Genomic DNA, 18,948 nt, shown 5'->3' with positions numbered 1-18,948 from the left:
CTCTTCTACATCGTGCTTTTTTGCATTCCACATTATTTCTTGGACACCGTTTCATGTCTACATATTTACCCTTCTTCATTCTTCTTAGCTGCCACATATAATATTCCATTGTATACCATAATTTTTAACCATTTCCCTGATGGTGAACTTCGGATTGATAAACTCCTAGAAGGGGAATTACTGGCTCCAGGGTGTGTGCATTCGTAATTTCTGTGGATCACGCTGTATTACCCTCCAGATAGTTTGCACTCACCCACATCCCCACCAGCAATGCACGGGGTGCTGCTTCCCTACACCTCCCCCTGTGGTGCAGACAGTTGGATCTTGGCCAATCAGATAAGTGAAAAAATGTGATTTTAATTTGTATTTCTCTAACTTGAGCACTTGAGCATCTTTTCATATGTTGAAGAGTTGTTTATGGGTAGTTCTTTTTCTGTGAACTGTGTTCAGATACTGAATCGTTTTCTGTTGCTGGTCTTAATCTTATTCATTAATAGAGTATCTTTTTATACTCGTCTTTTATATGATTTATAAATACCCTAGTTTGCCCTTGTCTTTTGATATTTTTTTGCCATGCTGTAATTTAACTTAAAATCTTATGTAGCTAAGTCTGATTTTTTTTCCACACCTCCTGTGTTTTCTTGTCTTTTCTTAGGCTTCCCCGTTCTGGGCCTAGTTTTTTTTAAGTAGTCTATTTTTTTTAGTATATTTATGAGATTTTTTACATATTCAGATATTCTATTGATTTTAAATTTAGCGTAAATATGAGGTAGAGGGAACAAGATTTTTCTCCTATCATTATTTAACATCATTTATTGAACAATCTACCTTTTCCACAGTGATCTAAAATGACACCTTAAAAGTTTTCATTGTGCAGTGGCCCCTGACCAAATCAAGGAATTGCTAAAGGATCATGTGAGATTATAGGAGTCCTGAATCCTCACTGCATTTTAGAATCATCTAAGCCAGTACTTCTCAGAGTTTTATGTGCATCTGAATTACTTTCATATTTTGCTTAAAATGCAGATTCTGATTCATTAGGTTTAGGGTAAGTTCTGGAATTCAGTTCTAACAAACTCCCAGATGCAGAAGATGCTGGTCTTTGAACCGCATTTTAGGTGGCAATACCAGGGCCTAGGCCCTACCACCAAAAATTGTGATTTATTTAGCCTGTGGTATGACCCAAGCTTGGTTTCAGAGGTTTTCTAGATGATTTCTAATGTACATTTAAGATTTAGAACCGCTGGGTTAGGGGATCTGAATTTCAATATTACTATTTGAAGAGCCAGATAATTCACTGGTAGGTAGTAAGTTGGGGGAGGGGGCCAATCAGCACAATGGTGATTGCTGAGAATAATAAATTAGTTAGAACTCAGATCCTCATATATTTCTCCTTCCTCTTCCCCCTCACTCTTTCCTTAAATGCAATAGAAGAAATAAATGATAGAAGAAACAGTTTGCATAAATAAAAGCACTATTATTGTATTTGGGTGTTTTTCTACCGCAAAGCATTCAAGTGCCTGAAGTTCTTAAAAATTTGCCATGTGTTGTTCTACAGGTGGAATGAGGTATCATCTCCTGTCTCCAGAGGACCGAGAAGAACTGGTAGAAGGCACAAGGCCAAGGAGGAAGAAACATGACTACCGCATTGCCCTATTTGGAGGCTCTCAACCACAGTCTTGTAGATATTTTAACCCAAAGGTAACTAATGTTTCTTGTTTTCTTTCTGAAAGGTTTGGGCACGTAAGATACTCGCCTGCCACCAGCAGTAGTAACTCATGCCTGTAGAGACGCTACTGTTTATGGTGTTCTTTCACATATGTTATGTATCTCATAACATATGTGACCTTCATTTTACAAATTAGGAATGTGGGACTTAATCAGATTTCAGATATTTCCCTAATTGCTCTGGAGTGCTGCATAGGAACCACTAAAAAAGAAAATGGAAAACTAGTTCTCCCAGCTTAACCTCATTTTGTTTTAATCTAAAATGATACATAGTCATTTTAGAAAATTTGGAAAACATAAAAAATCATAAAGAAGAAAGATAAAATTACCTTTAATCCAACCATTTAGAAATGATCACCAATTTTAATGTGTTTTCCAGTAAATATTATCCCAGTTGGGCCAGCAGAGCCTTAGTCACAGGTCTAGGGACACATTTTTTTTAAAGATTTTATTTATTTATTTATTTATTTTTAGAGAGAGGGGAAGGGAGGGAGAAAGAGAGGGAGAGGAACACCAGTTCGTTACCTCTTACACACCCCCATCTGGGGAACTGGTCCCCGCAACCCAGGCCCGTGCCCTGACTGGGAACACAGCCAGCGACCTTTCGGTCTGCAGTGTGACGCGCGCTCAACTAAGCCACGCCAGTCAGGGCTAGGAACACGGTTTTTTAAGTAGATTATTAATTATAACCTTAATAGAGTCCACTCACATTTCTATCCCTTGTTTCTTGTTTCTTAGGCCTGTGTTTTCTGGCTGTGGGGGTGATAATACAATATTTTGCTGATACTACATATATTACTAGGAAAGAATGAATACCACAACCCTAAAAGATAGCACCCCAGCCCTGCAAGTTCTTAAGTGGTTTCAGTGAAGCCCATAAGGGTCTCTTTCATCGTTTTGTGGCCCATTTTTATAGGTTGATGTTAGATAAGCGAAGAATCCAGAGCACCCGGTTGACATCAGGGTACTTGTCTGATTTTTTTCACTGAAGTGGGTCCTTGGAGGCATTTTGTTTGTTACTGTAGTGGTGACATACAAGGAATTTATAAAAACACATATGGTGGTGGTGCTAAGACTGCAAAAGACCTCAAAGGTGCATCCAAATCCAGAGTATCAGTTCCAACCATGGAAAGGTCCCAGTGTAGTTAGCCTGGTATTAACTAACTGGTTCCTTCAAGGTATGGTAACAAATCAATGGCGTAAAATTGGCTAATACTGCTGACAAAGTGGGTGCTGGCCAGTAGTGGACATTCGCATTGACTTTAGGGTGCGGTCGTTCATTAGCTTCTACAATGGCTGGCCAGTACAAGCCTCTGTCATTGCCATTGTGGTCATTCGTAAGGCCACTGAGCAGGTATCAGACTGGGAAGGGCAGATGCAGGTGCAGCCCGTCCACACGATGATTAAGAGGCCTTGTTGTAGTTATGAACTCTGAAAAGAATTCATACTGGACACAAATTTGTGTCCTTTCGGGGTGGCCACCTCCTTTATCTTTCCTCAGTTCTCCTTGTCAGCGATCTTCCATCCTTGCTATTTCAAGTCTGCATCCCGTTTGGGTAAACCATTAGCCACCACCCAAGCATTGATACAGCACTGACCAAAGGCTTTCCATCCTGAAACAGTGTAATGGACAGTAAAAGGAACTGCTTGACATTTTGCCAAATCGGAATGTGCTTTGTCCGCATTGTTTTTTAGTGCCATCCCTGCAGGGACTGTAATGCTGTAGCAGTGCCCTTTTGGCTACAACTGTCACAAACGAACCAAGTTCAGGTCCCTTAGATTTACTGCCTGATTGTAGGGACTGTCTCCGTGAAGACATAACGAATAGTTCTGGTTTTGCGGGGGGGGGGGGGGGGGAGCCTGCTGGGTAAAGATTGTAATTAGCCTGTTCAGGTGTTCTCTGCCCTTGGGACCTCAAAAAGCCCAGCCTCCATTTTACATATCACATTATTGGTTAAAAGCGTGCTATTTATAATTTGGTAGATCAGGTAATAAAACTTCAAAAAGGATTAAGGATATGATCACCTGGGTTCCTTGGGTGTCGGGCATGTGCTGTTTGCTAGAGCCTAGTGGCCAGCCAGAGCGGTTTACTGAGAAAATGGTACCTGCTTAGTAGGTTGGCCTTGCTCCGAATCCCAGGGAAATGCTGTGTGGTCCTCCTGGGACCCCACAGCTGCCCCAGCACCCGGGCAGTATCCTGATGCCCCAGGATCACAGTGTGGCCTGAGCAGCTGAGCTGTACTACGGAGCCTGTCCCACTTACAGACTGTTCTCCTCCTTTAAGTTTTACTTGCAATTGATGGCTTTTTGGTTTACCCAGTGAAAGTATAGAAGTGGGGCACCCAAATATAGGATATGTGTCACCTATAATACGCAGGAGATTCTTGGGGCAGGCAAGTTATCCTTCACTTCCAAGGGGTTATACCAACATGCAATAAGCAGGGCTTAAGCAAACTTTCTATACAGGAACAGATAATAAATACAGTATTTTAGGCTTTGTAGACTAAATAGTCACTGCTGTAACTGTTCAGCTCTGGACTCTATAGCAGGAAATCAGCCCTAAACAGCACATAAACAGATGGACATGGCTGTAGCACAACAACACTTTACTTACAGAAACAGGCCGCAGGCTGGGTTCGGCACAGCAGGCCCTGCCCTAGACCTCTAGGCACCTAGGGACTTGGGAGTAACCAACAGTGTGTTCGAGGATAACTTCTCTCCTGTCCTGTGACGCACTTGTCTTACCAAGACGTACAGGAAGGATCCTTTCCATTTCCTATTCTCCAGAGCTAATGAGTATTAAGAGCATCACTATAAGGAGGCCAGCGTGGGACTGAGTACTTTTGGGAAGGTGAGACAGACCAGGGCTCCTGCAGCTTATGGCCTTCAGCAAGAGTCAAGAGATCCCCGCAGCCAGGCCATCAAGTAATTTTATTTTTCTTGCCAGCTGAAAAGAAATGTCCTCTACTGGCCTGGGCAGACAGTAGCAGAACTGTTCATTAGCTGATGAGTGTGCTAAGTTTCAGTGGCTGTTTCACTCTGGTCCAGTGGGACCACACCTGGCCTGGCTGCAACGAGAGTCACCAGTCGTGACAGTTCCTCCTCTCCTGTGGCAGAGAAGGGGACCTGCGGCTGCTTCTCCTCCTTATTATAATCCTTAACATCACAATGCATAGAGTGAATACACTGCCAGATCTCAAAAAGACCTCTTCAGGGAAGGAGGATCAGGGTAGACTGGTTAAGCGTCTTCATATTTGGGCCGTCCCTTTTGGGCTGCTCTCGGGCGCATACAGCTCTCTGGTCCATTTCTCTTATCTCCAGAATAGAGGCTAATTTTTTATTTTTTACCAAAGACCTATTTGGCTTTCCTTCTCAGTACAAGACTAGGTACTGACCAGTCCCATGAGGCTTCATGGCCTGTGCCATACAATCCAATAAGCACAGTGTCAGTGCACTTAAGAGGCTGTTACGCCTACACATCCATTTCACACCAGCTACGGTTCAGACTATGGACATTTCAGTGGCTGTTTAATTTTAGTATTTTTAAAATTTTTCAGGATCCTTTGAAGTCAAGAACAGGAAATTTATAAATGTACTCTTTTTTCCCCAAGTAAAAACTGAAATCATAGGAGTGTAAATTGTAATTCTATGAACCACAGCTTTCAGGCATTATAATAATTATACCCCTGCTGTTTCCCAAAGCCTAACTATAGTGTTGAATTTGATAGTTAAAAAGAATTAAACGCATTTTTGTAGAAATATTTTATCTTAAAATAAAGTGGATGCTATTTTGATGTACAGAGGGACAAAGAGAATCCTGATTTCATTTGGGAGACAATGAACATTGTTTCTAGAACAAAGCAAATGTGGAATGACTCTTAGCAGTTTGCATTCTAGTCTATAGTTCTAACACTTTCCTTGATTTTTTTTTTTTTTTTTATTGGACAGTCGAAAAGAGATATATATTCTACACCAGCCTGGAAGTGAAACTGTAACTTCAGAATTCCCATTTGATGTCTTACCTTGCTTTTATAAATGGCCCATCCTTACTGCTATTATGTATATACTTAACCACAAATTTTTAGACTTCCAGTAGAAAAATTCAAGTAATTGAGGAAACAGCTATCAATAAAAACACCCCCATTCCATCAATTCTCTCTTGTTCCCTGAAGCTAATACCATTAGAATATTGTTATATTATTTATTAAATGTTTCTATTGGAAGTACCAGGCCATCCTTTTTTTTCTATAAAACTTCATCTTCAAAAATTTGCACGATTTACTATTGTTTATATATAATATTTTAATATGAGTTGATTAGTCTTAATTCTGTCTAATAGTAAAACAATTTGGAAGACTGATTTCATTATAAATTATTATTGACATTGAATCTCCCAAAGTGAACATAAGAAGTACAATATAGTAATTATTTTATATTAAAATTCTTGAACTTAATATTTTCACAAATGTTAAAATGGTTTTAACAGTCATTAAATGGGGCCCATTTTTGTGTTTTTTGTGATGATAAAAGTGATCATTTTTATTGGACTGATCTTCAGAAGGGACAATTTATGCATTATTATTTAATTGAATCACCCAGAATTAAACCTATATCCCTATAAACTTTTGTCTTTATATGTTCTTTGGATATCACTGATGAGAGGAAGCAAATATTTGTATTAATTGCTGGTTGAAAAATGATAAAGAAAATATTAATATTTTTTCTAAGAATTAACAGAAAAGGAAGTCTTGGGTTACTGTATTGAATTGAAATGATGTTGTTCTTGTTATGGTCCTTTTATAAAGCCTGCTGAGCCTTCCCTTCCCCACCTGTCCCTGTTTTTTTAAAGTTTTTAAGTGCTTAGTGATTACTAAGAGTTATTTATCTGTATCCAGTGCTCTCCTCTCTTGGTGCTGGTCTTCTCAAACAGTAGCATGGGAATGTCTAATGATATTGATGCCTAAATAAAAGTTGACTTAATTGACCAGTTTTTATTTGGACTCTTCTTGTCAGTGAAGTGGTGAGCTCTGAGGGCTTAGAACTTTGGAAGGGTCTTGGCTCACCATGTCCATATGGTGGAAAAAGAGGAGTCTGCGCCCTAGAGAAAAGGGGTTCTGCATATTTCCTGTCCAGATAAGCAGGGAGTAAGACCACAGAGTGAGAGCCAGAGCCTGCAAATTATAAAGACAGAAAACCATAGCGCGACATGTTACATGGAGCCATCTCGCCCAGAAAGTTTACCCTGAGGACTCAGAACGCGGAAGTAGGTTCACCACCGGGATTAGTGTCTGGCACGCTGTGGAGACAGGCACACCTCGTTTTGTTATGCTTTGCTTGGTTGTGCTTCACATGTTGCGTTTTTAATAAATTGTAGACTACACCCTCCACCAGCAAAAAGATTACAAATTGCTTTATTGCAGTGGTCTGAAACCAAATCTGTGATATCTCCAAGAAAGACCATGCTCAAGTTTTTATGGTGAATGAGCCAGTATAATTTTATATAACATCTCACAGGCATTTTTGTCTGTTGGTTTTATAGGATTGGATTTAACTATAGGTTGGCCCTAAATCAAAAGAAATGAAGTGACCCTCAATTCAGAGCACAGTGCCCCACTGGGAGTATTGTTTACTTAAGGTATCACGGTGCCTTGTCTTCAGTAACATGGCCGCTTTCCCTCTTGACCAGACCTCCACTGAGGAGACGGTCCCACTCTGCGGTCATGGTGGAAACCAGCAGTTACAGTGTCTTGCATATGAATTTTAAAAAGCTTGTGTGTAAAAGAAGCATAAACCTTAAAGGAAAATGGTGTCACATTAAACAACAAAGCTTTTATCAGAGCATCAGTAGTAGCCCTGGCCCCAGCAGAAGGGCTTTGTAGAAGCAGTGCGCTGGGGCAAAAGGTGAGCACTGCTGAAACGGTCAGGAGCCTCCACACAAATGGAATGTCCAAGACAGGCAGTAGGTGTCACAGGCAGGTGAGACCTACAGCTCTGTGCCCCGGGACCGCCATCTCTGGAATACGAGTGTGGGTCCGCATTGGGCACCCCTTAAGCTTCCTTAGTCATCACATAGGCACCAAATGGGAAAAAAAATCAGTGTTCTTTGTAGCTTGTACACAGTAAGTATGCCTCCCGCCTGATTGTTTGCGAGCAGTTTGGTAGACAGGTGGTCCTCGCATTCATGTAGAAGGGGTTAAAACCTGTTCTGAGGTCAGTCCTCAGAAGAGTGCTTTGCCTTCCTAGAATGTCTCTCAAAATAGGAATGAGAGCCTCCATTATTTCTTTTTCTTTTCAAGCATCTCCGTAACAGACTGTTTTTGTAGTTTTGCTCTAAAATCAACCTCAGCCACTTGCACCCCCCCATAGGTACAGTGCCTGAGGTTTTCACCTTCAGGGATCTGCTTCCTTTTGTGATTAACCACCGCATCTGCAAGAAACCCTAGTGAAATATGACTAACCATGGGAGAGAGGACATCTAATTCATTCTCTGTAAGCCACCGCCAACCATAATTATAAATTAGCAGATCAGTTGCCTGAAAAGGCCGGGGAAGAGCAGGAACAAAGCTATAGCTATTTGATTGAGGGCTGTGAGAAAGTGGTGGGGAAACTAGGAACGGTGTCTCGGTGTGGTGGTGGTTTAAGGGACTAGCCATCTTGGAATTAACTGGAGGGTGATAGGCACATGAGTGCAAGGGCTGGAAGGATAAGAGTCACACTGAGGGTGACCAACAGGAAAGGAGATAAATTATCACTTTGCTTTCCATGTCACTTGAAAATTACTGTCAGCCGCCTTTAATAATTGGTCATATGATGGCCCAGAGGCACAATAAGATCTGCCATGCTAGAAGTATTAAATCATGTTCAGACAGGTTTAGTGTGAATATTTTCTTTGAGAATTGGTGACCAGGTATCAGAGGTAATTATCCTCAGCTGTTCACAACCACAGAACATGTTGTATGGCAGCATATGGTATGGTTAGCTGGTTATAAAAGTATAGTTTAAACAAATGATATTTTGTCATATGACCAGCATTGCAGTTCATCTAGAATTTGAACGTAGTGGGTTGAGTAGCAGCAGGGGACATGAAAGACACATATATATCACAGCCCTGTCCTCACACTCGTAGTGCATGAGAGGTACGCGGAAGCATGAGGCAGGTAGCGAGCACAGAGGCTCATGTCGGCAGCCACTGACCACAGGCGTTAAAAGTCCCGAGGAGGGATAGACACTGACCGCCTTAGGGGCATGGAAGGGAGAGATGCCCTGGGTTGGGTTTGTCCATGGAAGCTTCATGAGGGGTTTCTTGAGAGAAATGTCTCGGTAGCCTGGATAGGAAGAAAGAGGGGAAAAAATGAGAATACATTGAATCCCAAGTATGAATGTATCATTTTGAGCTTGATAAGTATGATTATTAAAATTTTCCTGAAAGCTTACAAAATATGATTTAATTGAATGGCATCTAACTTTGTGCTTCAATAAAAAGAAATTAGGTGTAGGGAAAAGAACTGAAGGACTAGGCCAGTGGTCTTTTTTCTTTTGTGGTACCACCTTTTTTGGTCCCTTTTCTTTTAAGGAAAGCAAGTGTTTTGTAGAAAGAGCATTGCATGTCTAAGTGTATGAACTTAGGCAAGTCAGTTAACCTTACTAAACTTCAGCTTTCTGGTCTGTTAACAAAAAGTGTAAATCTTAGTATTTGTGTGAATATCCATTATGTTCACTTAACTCCCTCTTTTTTTTTTTTTTTTTTAAATCAGTGTCCACCCAGGCTCTCCTTGCCATCCTTAGGTTTTCCGTATTTCAATTTAAAAAGGCTCACCATCTTCATTTTCTCCGTGTGCCTTCCCTAACTAACTCTTCCAACCTCTTGACCGTCTGCATCGCCTCCTGGGCTCTGCGCATCTGAGACAGAGTAGATGTTTGTCCCACCGGGGAGGACGTGTGATTAAATGAGTCATCTTACCGTGTTCTGGGATTTGGGATAATCATTTAAAGTATACTGTGCCTTCCTGTGCCCAGATTAAAAATTACACCTGAAGACAGATCTTGGGCTGAGCTAACTGGCAGGGGCCAGCGCTGGAATGCTTCCCTTTTACCTCGTTTACTTTCTCAGAGGAGAAGGGCTGTTACTGAGCCCAATATCCCTGTCAGGTTTCACTCTTGGACTGAGTTTCACTTCATACTTAAATTTCTGCCTGGTTCAGGTTTGAGCTTTGGTTTTTAGTGATAAGGTTTCAGCTTAAGAAGGAAGGAGAAGAACATTCCGTGACCTTCTAAAGCAGCAGTGATTCTTAATTCATAATTCCCTTTGAGCCGGTCTCTGGCCTCACTTCAGACTCCTTGCTAATTTTAACTAATCATTAACAGCTGAGTAATACCCATTTATATAGTCATTATTTTTAATTTTATCTATCAGCTTAAAACTGCACAGTCATTTTCTACCACCTTCAACTGTGGAAGCCTTTTTTTTTTTCCTAGCTACAATGTTATATTTCTTAAGGAACTTAAGTTACAAGAGTATTTCCTTCTCATGGTTGATTATTAAATTCTGTGGACTTTAGGGGGGTTAATATATTTCCAGGAATATTTGTGTGACTCTGTTGAAAATGAGTGTGTTTCAGAATGGGTACAGCCCGTGAAATTACTTGGCATGTTCAAGTGCTCACTTCTGTAAAATGTGAGCGCCCTCGCAGGAGTGCTGTTTGGCAGGAAGGCAGAGACTACTTCTGATTCCGCCTGTAGGTGAAATCCAGCCTCATAATGGAACCTTTTAGGTTTTTCAGTTCTTAAAGCTCTAACTTAATTTTAAACTTCACATTCCTAATAAGACATTTAACACTATTATGAGATGTTGTTTCCCTTGTACCATACTTTTGGTATCATTTGCCTGGTTGTGGTATTTACTTTTTCTGTTTAAAAAAAAAATAACACATGCCCATTGTAGAAAATTCAGATATAGTAAGATCTGAAGGAGAAGGCCAAAGTGCTCCCCAACATCAAGAGACAGTCATCAGTAGTCAGTGAACGTCATTCCAGTCCTCTCAGGCATATAGGATATCATACTGTGCGTGTTGTTTTGCAAAAACGTCTTTTACTTTCTCAGCATTTATATTACGGAGGTATTTTCTTGTCTGAAAATGCCATCCTTCTGAAGTGCTACAGAATATTCCGTCACAAAATATACCGTAATTTGTTTCATGCCCGCCTTCTTCATGGCCTGTTTCCCATTTTGCCCTGTTAAAATCCCCCTACAGTGAAACACCTTTGTATATGCCGACTTTGTACACTGTCCCATGTTTTCTTTAGGGTAAATTCCTAGGAAAATAATTACTCTAGCAAAGGATAAAATTGGAAACAATTTAGATGTACCCCAAAAGTAGATGAAGCCCTGGTCCCTAACCCCAGCTGCTGTTCACCGGTTGGCCACAGGTCTCCCTGTTGCTCACAGCAGGGCCAGGAACCGTGGTGACAAGACGCACACTGGAGTCAGTGTCAGTAAGGACGGCGCTGCAGTGAGGAACGGGTCCAAACTAGGAGCCATGTCAAATCTGCAGCCTTTGACCTTTAGAAGATCAAAAATGAAGGTGGCTCAGCTGGACGAGATACACTTTTCTACAGATGTGGCCTGTGAGCCAATACAAAACATTCCCTTAAACATGCTAAGCCCCAGGCCAAATACCACACAAGATGTGGAGAAAATCCCCTGGTTTCAGAGAACCTGTGGTTTTAGTGGTCGATCGGTGTGTTTATAAGATGTGGATGGAGGCTGTGCAGGACCTCAGCGGCCATCCTGCCAACGTCCCGATGTTATAGATGAGGTTGCGAGGGGTTTCTCCAAGTCAGATGCCCAGGCACATAGCTAGAAACACAACAGAAATGACAGGAACCCAGAATGCCTCACTCCCAGCCCGGTGTTCACTCCCGGCTGCCAAGTAAGAGGATCTTAAGATGAGCAGAGCAGTGTAGGGGTTAGGAGCCCAGCCTTGGAGTCTGATAGATTTGACTTAAATCTTGGATTCACCACTCTCTAACTCTGTGGCCTCTGACAAGATATGTAACATCCCTAGGATTTCGTTTTCTTATCTGTAAAATGAGAGTATTACATCATAGAGTTATTGAGGAAGTAAGATAATATTTTAAGATATTTCAGCATCTTCCTGGAAAGGGAAGTACTGAATAAGTTAATAATGGTTCTTTGTTATTGACACATTCTAAATCATTTGGACCCCAAGATCACTGGATCTTAGGGCTAAAAGGGAGGGTCCCTGAGATCATCCAGTTGTCTTGTTTTACAGATAAGGAAACTAACATCCAGAGACAGCTTAACTGACTCCTGTGAGACCCACAGCTCCTTCATACAGAGTCTAGCTCAGTGCCCAAGTGTACTAGTTCCTTAGAGCTATATTTTTTTGTGACCTGGTGAAATAAATGAAGCCAAAAGTGTCTCTTTGTATTTTTCATGACTCTTCTAGGAATGTTCTGGCATCTGACATAAACCTGCCTTTGATAGAGATTGTCACCAGAGTTCTGTGATTTTATCTTTGACAGCCTTTAGAAACCGAGATAAGTCAGACACTAGCTTAAGAGAAAGTGCTTACAGTTTGCTCATCTTAAACCCAGATTGGCTCCTTGGGGTTTCTGCAAGAAATCTTAAGGTTATTTACCATTTTGTTAATTTTTCTTTCCTTTTTTTCTAAGACCCTGTCTTCCCTAATTTTGCTTGGCTTCCTCTCACAATGATTCAAAAGAAAGTAAGTCTTAAAAATAAAAAGTATTTCTTTAATTTTGGACTTCGGTTGTCTTGATTATTGAAACCTATATATATATCTGTCTCATAGTATTGTTGTTTTTTGAGGATTCATGTGTTTTCAGAATACAGATTATATAAAGTCTGTTCTTACCCTCAAGAAAATAGTATAGATGGATGTGCTTGTCTTGAGGCATTTAGAGCAACGGTGACACCCCCTCCCCAGCAGCGGGTTAGTCTCCTGCAGCGTCACACTGTAGCTGGGAAACCACCCAGGACAGGGTGGCAGGGAGAGCCCCCTCGCCGGTGTGGTGGGGGTTCAGAGCGGGGAAGTCGGAGAAACCAGCAAAAAGAAAAGAAGTCTCGAACTCAAAAAAAAGTCTACAGCATGTTATAGTACAGCCAAGGCCAGAAAAGCCGACCAGGACCGCAGAAGACTGTCCTTTACACCAGGGAGCTCTGCGGGGGGTGGGGGGGGCGGTGTCCTTCTCCTTGTGTCTTTTCCAGGCTTTCCACTCTCCCAACTTTCATCAGTTCTTAGCAGCTAAACATAGAACCTCACATGCACTAGGTAAACTCAATTAAACTTAACTAAATTCAATTCTATTTTTAGGGTAGCAATTCCCAGCCCACACACATGCACTATGACTCCAGTGCTATGTGTCCGTCTTGTTGCCAATGAGAAAGCTCGTGCGCTTTAGCTCACCCTGTCCCTAGGAGTGCAGGGAGCTGTGAGTAAACCCTTCACCCGCAGGCCCTGGGTTGGGAGAGGGCACATCACTAGGAAAAGACCCGGCGCTCATAACCACTGAGCTGACAGTCCTTACTTCCCTTCTATTTTTCTCCCCTCAACTACACACATTACATCCTAGGCAGTATAAGAAGTTGCTGATGGGCGAACATCAAATCACCTTCTCAGTAGTCTTTTTTAGATGAGGGGTATCAGGTAGATTGGAGGAATTAGATAGGCTTCCCAGGGAGATCTACCCTTATACACACATGAAAGAGAAAAAATCATGAACTTCCCCCCACCCCGCCATATATACATACAGCCAAAGGCAGGTATGTTCAAACACAGATGTACTTAACACCTGACAGATTTAATGAGCCCAGATGTAAAACATTAACTTTTAGCTGAAATAAAGTCCATTTTGCATTCTAGGTAGAAATTCTTGTAAAGATTATTTTATTTTCTGCCTAGAAGATGAATTATGAGGCAGAATGTCATATATAGTTCATGTTTATCAAGCTCAGTGTTTAACATGTACAATGACCAACTAATGACGGCATTTGGAGAGTTAGAAGAGATTTAAAAACACAAGGATTTCTAGAGACATTTGTAGCCCAGACTGCAAGGAGACGGAAACACGTGCCTATTCCTGTGTCACATACACATACTCCACATACAAAAGTGAATCCTTTTCCCCATGGACTTCAAGTTCTAAAAGAGCAATTTATGTTAACTCTTAAATCTGAAGCTTTGTAGAACAGATACCTGTGAGCACGCATTAATTCCCTCCTCAAATCCTTGAGTAAGATTAGAAAGTTAGAACTATTCTGTTACCAAACTCCGGAATTCATTCTTTGGAACCTCATATCCTAGCATCTAACTGTTCAAGCTTATCTAGTGAAAAAAGCATTGTGTTTGTTTTAATCCCAGCTTCTGCCTGGGCAGTTATTTTTAATTTGAAGAGTAGCAGGTCTTGGAGACTGACCCATTTTCTCATCCGGAAATTAAATAAGGAAAAGCATGGAAATAATGTTCTTGAGGCCATCTTTAGAAACTGTGGAAAAGTTGTCATATTGCTTTCTAATAATAGATAGCAATATGTTAGATGTAAGAGTGGCAAGACTTGAGATTCATTGAGTTAATGATGTATCTTACTAATTATATGTCTCTGGTAATGAACTTGGTAAGATAGGAATTGTGAGTAGAGCTTCAGGATATGTAAGAAAAGAATTGGTTTACTTTTGAGGGATTGCTCCCTGTAGAATATAGTCATTGTTTTCTCCCTTTTTTTTTTTTCCCCATTTTGTGGTATGCAGTTTCTCTAAGAAAAAAACACTTTTTAAATATTTTTCCTCAGTTTTTCAACATCCATTGAGTAAAACTGAAGCTTTGGGAAGGTGTTATGTGTATACTAGTTTGGTGCACCTACCCACACACATACCATACAGTGAGCCAGAGGGACACAAAGATCCTAATTTGGGAATAAAAAAAATAGATTAAGGCTTTATTTTTCTGATCACCTAAAAAGCAGAATGTTTATCATCACTAGGAGTCAAGGTGTTCTACATCAGGGGCTCCTCTTTTTGCTAAGAGATCTTAATAACACTCACTTCCTATGATTCTTCGGTCTAATCCCGTGAATGCCTGAAACATAGGATACTAGCATGCTATCAGTTGATTAGTTTTCCAAAGAGAACTGAACGTAATAATCATACATACTGCTTTATTCACTGAGATGGGCAGTTGTTTGAATTTCTGTCTGACCCTTCTATCTTCAGCCATTTTCAGAAAGCTGCAGGAACACTATAGCTTCCTTGCTCAAAGAGGGGAGGATCCAAGGTTCTGTAACTTTGGGGGCATTCCCCCAGACATTTACATAGGAGAAGGGCGCAGGTGTCCTTGGATGTCATCAGACATAGTGAGGAAACAGAGTGGTTCAGCAAACAGTCATTGTGAAGTACTGATAGGTGCCCATTTCTAATTGCTGGGAAGAAAAAAGGGAGTTTCCAAACTACTCGGAACAGACTACAGAAGTACAATAGTTCACCCTCTGCAGTTTCAGTTGCTCATGGTCAACCATGGTCTGAAAATATTAAATGGAAAATTCCAGAAATAAACAATTCCCAAGTCATGGCTCAATCATCCTCCTTTTGATGTATTGTCAGAAAGTCAGTAGAAGCCGAACACTACGTCACGATGCCTACATCACTCACCTCACTTCATCTCATCTCTAGACATTGTACCATCTCACCTCATCACAGAAGGGTGAGTGCGGCACAGTGAGACATTTTGAGAGACTTCACATTCACTTAACTTTTACAGTATATTATAATTATTCCATTTTATTAGTTATTGTTAATCTCTTACTGTGCCTGATTTATAAATTAAACTTTATCATAGTTATGTGTGTATAGAAAAAAACATGGTATGTGTAGGGTTCAGCACTATCCGTGGTTTCAGGCATCCACTGGGGGTCTTGGAACAAATCCACCATGGATGATGGGGAACTACTGTACTCAACTATTTCATTATAAATATCACGATTTGAAGCGTCCAGCTGAATACACTGGCTCAACTGAATGTTTACAGAAAATTAATATCTCACAGAAGTCCACAAAGTATCTTCTAGCCTTAGACATTAGTAGGATAATGGCAGTTTAAACTTCATATTAACCATTGATTCTTTATAACGCTGTATACATCAGGCAGGGAAAGTATGAGCATATTTGAAAAAAAGCTTGTTTAAATTAACAAAACTACTTTACTTAATTTAGAATTTTCTTGTATTATCCTCAGTAACAGAAGGAATAGGAGGCTGGATGATGATGGTACATCCAAAAGGATTAATGTTTATTTTAGAGCCAGAAAAAGCCCAAAACAGTCACTGTCTTCTTGCCCTCTGCCAACATACTGAAAAAAATTACACAGATTAGATTAATAGTCACAAGCCAAACATTTTTGTATGTATTCTAGTAAATTAACATATTCTTATATTTTGCATTTTTTCAACTACATCTTTGCTTTATCCTTTTCAATTATATTTTTCCATCACTGAAAGCTTCCTGTGTTTTTCTGTTACAGGACTATAGCTGGACAGACATCCGCTGTCCTTTTGAAAAACGAAGAGATGCAGCATGCGTGTTTTGGGACAACGTCGTATACATTTTGGGTGGCTCTCAGCTTTTCCCCATTAAACGAATGGACTGCTATAATGTGGTGAAGGATAGCTGGTATTCCAAACTGGGACCTCCAACCCCTAGAGACAGCCTGGCCGCCTGTGCTGCAGAGGGCAAAATTTATACATCCGGTGGTTCCGAAGTCGGTAAGGACATCCTCGAGTTTTCGTTGAGGCATGTACTTTAAAGCCAAGTATATTGGCTTTTTATTTAAAGAAACAGTTGGTGCTAATTGTTCAGATAGTTTTTGACATAATTTAAATGTGTATGTTACATTTTAGAGACCATTTCCCTGAAGGCTTACCTTACTCCTTTATGAATCATTAGTAACAAGAACTTCAACTTCCTGGATTATTTTAATTGTTCCATTTTTGTCATGACGAAACTTTCATTGACAAAATCAGATTTTAGTTCTAGATTGGTTGTTTTTGATACCTAGTATTATTTGCTTTAAAGATTTCAGAGTTTGGCTTATTTATAGACCATTTAAGCCCTCTTTACTACATTCAAGCTTTTAAAATTTGTATTATCTTTCCTTTCTTTGCATCATAAAAAAAAATGAAGAATGAACTTTTTTTTTGCCTTATTCTTTACCTTCTTAATGCATTAATTGATAGTGGTATTTTATGCTTATTGATTAGAATGGAATAGTTATGGGGTTAAAAACGTTTCTCGTTGATGGATGTTAAGTGTCCAGTAGTGGTCTTTTTCTAAATGAATAATTTTTTTTCTTTGTGTTATTTTATTTTTTTAATTACAATTGACATTCACTGTTATATTAGTTTCAGATATACAGCATGATGGTTAGACATTTATATAACTTAGAAAATGATTCCCACCTCAATAAGTCTAGTGACGAATAATTTGTCTAAGTCAATACTCTAGGTGAAGACTAGACACACAATAGCTTTTATATGCTTTCATCTTTTCAACTAATTTCTTTAGCCAAATAATGGGCTGATAAAGAAAACTAAGAAGACTGAGTAGACCCAAAATATGGAATTTAAGTGTTGTCTTTTCTTTTCTTTGATGATTTTTATATTAGCCCAAAGAATGTTTTACTTTTGGTCTGCACTTTTATCTGTTAAGTTTTCACCCCTACCAGATAAATACAAGAAAAAATATGATTACCTAAATGTGATTAAGACGTGATTTTTCCCTTGTTTAAAAGCATTTTTACAGAATGTATATTATATTTCAAATATAATAAATGCTAAAAATAATAAAAAGTAACTTCTATAAATATGCTTTTTGTAGAAAGTATCATAGATAACTTCATTTGCTTTTAAGTCAGTTTTTTACTTAGATTTTTATTTCTGCTATATACTGTATATTTGCTCCTAATGTCAACCAATGAAATCTACCAAATTGGAAATGTTTAAAAGTTTTTAGAAAAGGAAGTTATTATTAGTCATGACCATTGCTTTTCCCATTTGTTACTTTCTGATCTTTGCTTTTTGTAGACTTGGTTTTGATTGAGAATTATAAGGGTAGCAATGTTGTTGTTGTCTTTAAAGCATTAGCAAAGTTCAGAAGAGGGGGAGATGAGACATAATTTGGTCAAGTTCTAACTTCTCTTTTCTTGGGGAAGGAAAAACAAAAGCACTTTAGAAGTTGCAAAACAGAACAAATATATGTGTTGCCATTAAAAGATATAATCAAAGTACACCAGAAACATACAGTGGTACCTTGAGCATATACTCAGAACAGACCACCTGACTTCAGGGCCCACCCACACCACCACTGAGAGCAGTCAGGAGGAGCAGTTCTGCTGATGGTGTAGTGGCTGTTATGGAATATTAAATGATAAGCCTCAGGATATTATCGGATAGTAGTTTTCATATTTTAAGGTACGGATTTACCATCTGTAGCTAGTTATGCTTTTCCCTTCTGTATAAACATTTCAAGGTTGGATAATTCCTATCAGGCACAATTAGGCTTGAGGACATACATAAAGTTTCTTCTTTAATTTTCTTTTGAAGTCAAACCAGTTTCTTCTTCTAAAATTTAATTACCAATAAATAAAAAGTTTCCCCACCTATCCTTCTGTGAATATTTTCCAGGGTATCTACCAACTAATTCCTACATTTTGCTTTTATTGTCAATTAAGGGTAGAAAAGACTCTATAATCCGGAATTCTTACTTCCAGCAGCTGACTCGGCCCCCCAGTCAGCTCACTCCAAGCCTACGCACACATGACATCAGGCATGAAAGGGCTCTCTTCTCTTACAGGGAACTCAGCTCTGTATTTATTCGAGTGCTACGACACGCGGACTGAGAGCTGGCACACCAAGCCCAGCATGCTGACCCAGCGCTGCAGCCATGGCATGGTGGAGGCCAACGGCCTCATCTACGTTTGTGGTGGGAGTTTGGGGAACAATGTTTCTGGCCGCGTGTTGAATTCCTGTGAAGTTTATGATCCTGCCACAGAAACGTATGTATCAATTTAAAACTCTTTATTTCACAGTATCGTATTCTTTAAGCTCACTGGAAGAACATGTCAAAATGCAGAAGGAACTCAACTGAAGAATTTAGCTCTTGTATTAAGAAAGTACAGTCACTTTTAAATG

General features: G+C 39.8%; 1 protein-coding gene across 2 annotated transcripts in view; it reads left to right on the top strand.

Moving 5' to 3' along the window:
• KLHL7 (kelch like family member 7) overlaps nt 1-18,948 on the top strand; it is a 62,288-nt gene that overhangs the window by 34,784 nt on the left and 8,556 nt on the right. For both annotated transcript variants that reach the window (XM_054564266.1, XM_054564267.1), the window contains exons 7-9: nt 1,559-1,701; nt 16,284-16,524; nt 18,611-18,812. In XM_054564266.1, coding sequence (XP_054420241.1) covers nt 1,559-1,701; nt 16,284-16,524; nt 18,611-18,812 — 586 coding nt within the window. The remainder of the gene's footprint in view (nt 1-1,558; nt 1,702-16,283; nt 16,525-18,610; nt 18,813-18,948) is intronic.

This window comes from Pteronotus mesoamericanus, unplaced genomic scaffold, assembly GCF_021234165.1.
Source record: "Pteronotus mesoamericanus isolate MK-2021 breed Mesoamerican mustached bat unplaced genomic scaffold, CSHL_Meso_final scaffold_85, whole genome shotgun sequence".
NCBI classification, from domain to species: domain Eukaryota; kingdom Metazoa; phylum Chordata; class Mammalia; order Chiroptera; family Mormoopidae; genus Pteronotus; species Pteronotus mesoamericanus.
Note: the sequence above shows the minus strand (reverse complement) of the source record. Positions and strands in the feature narration are given on the sequence as shown.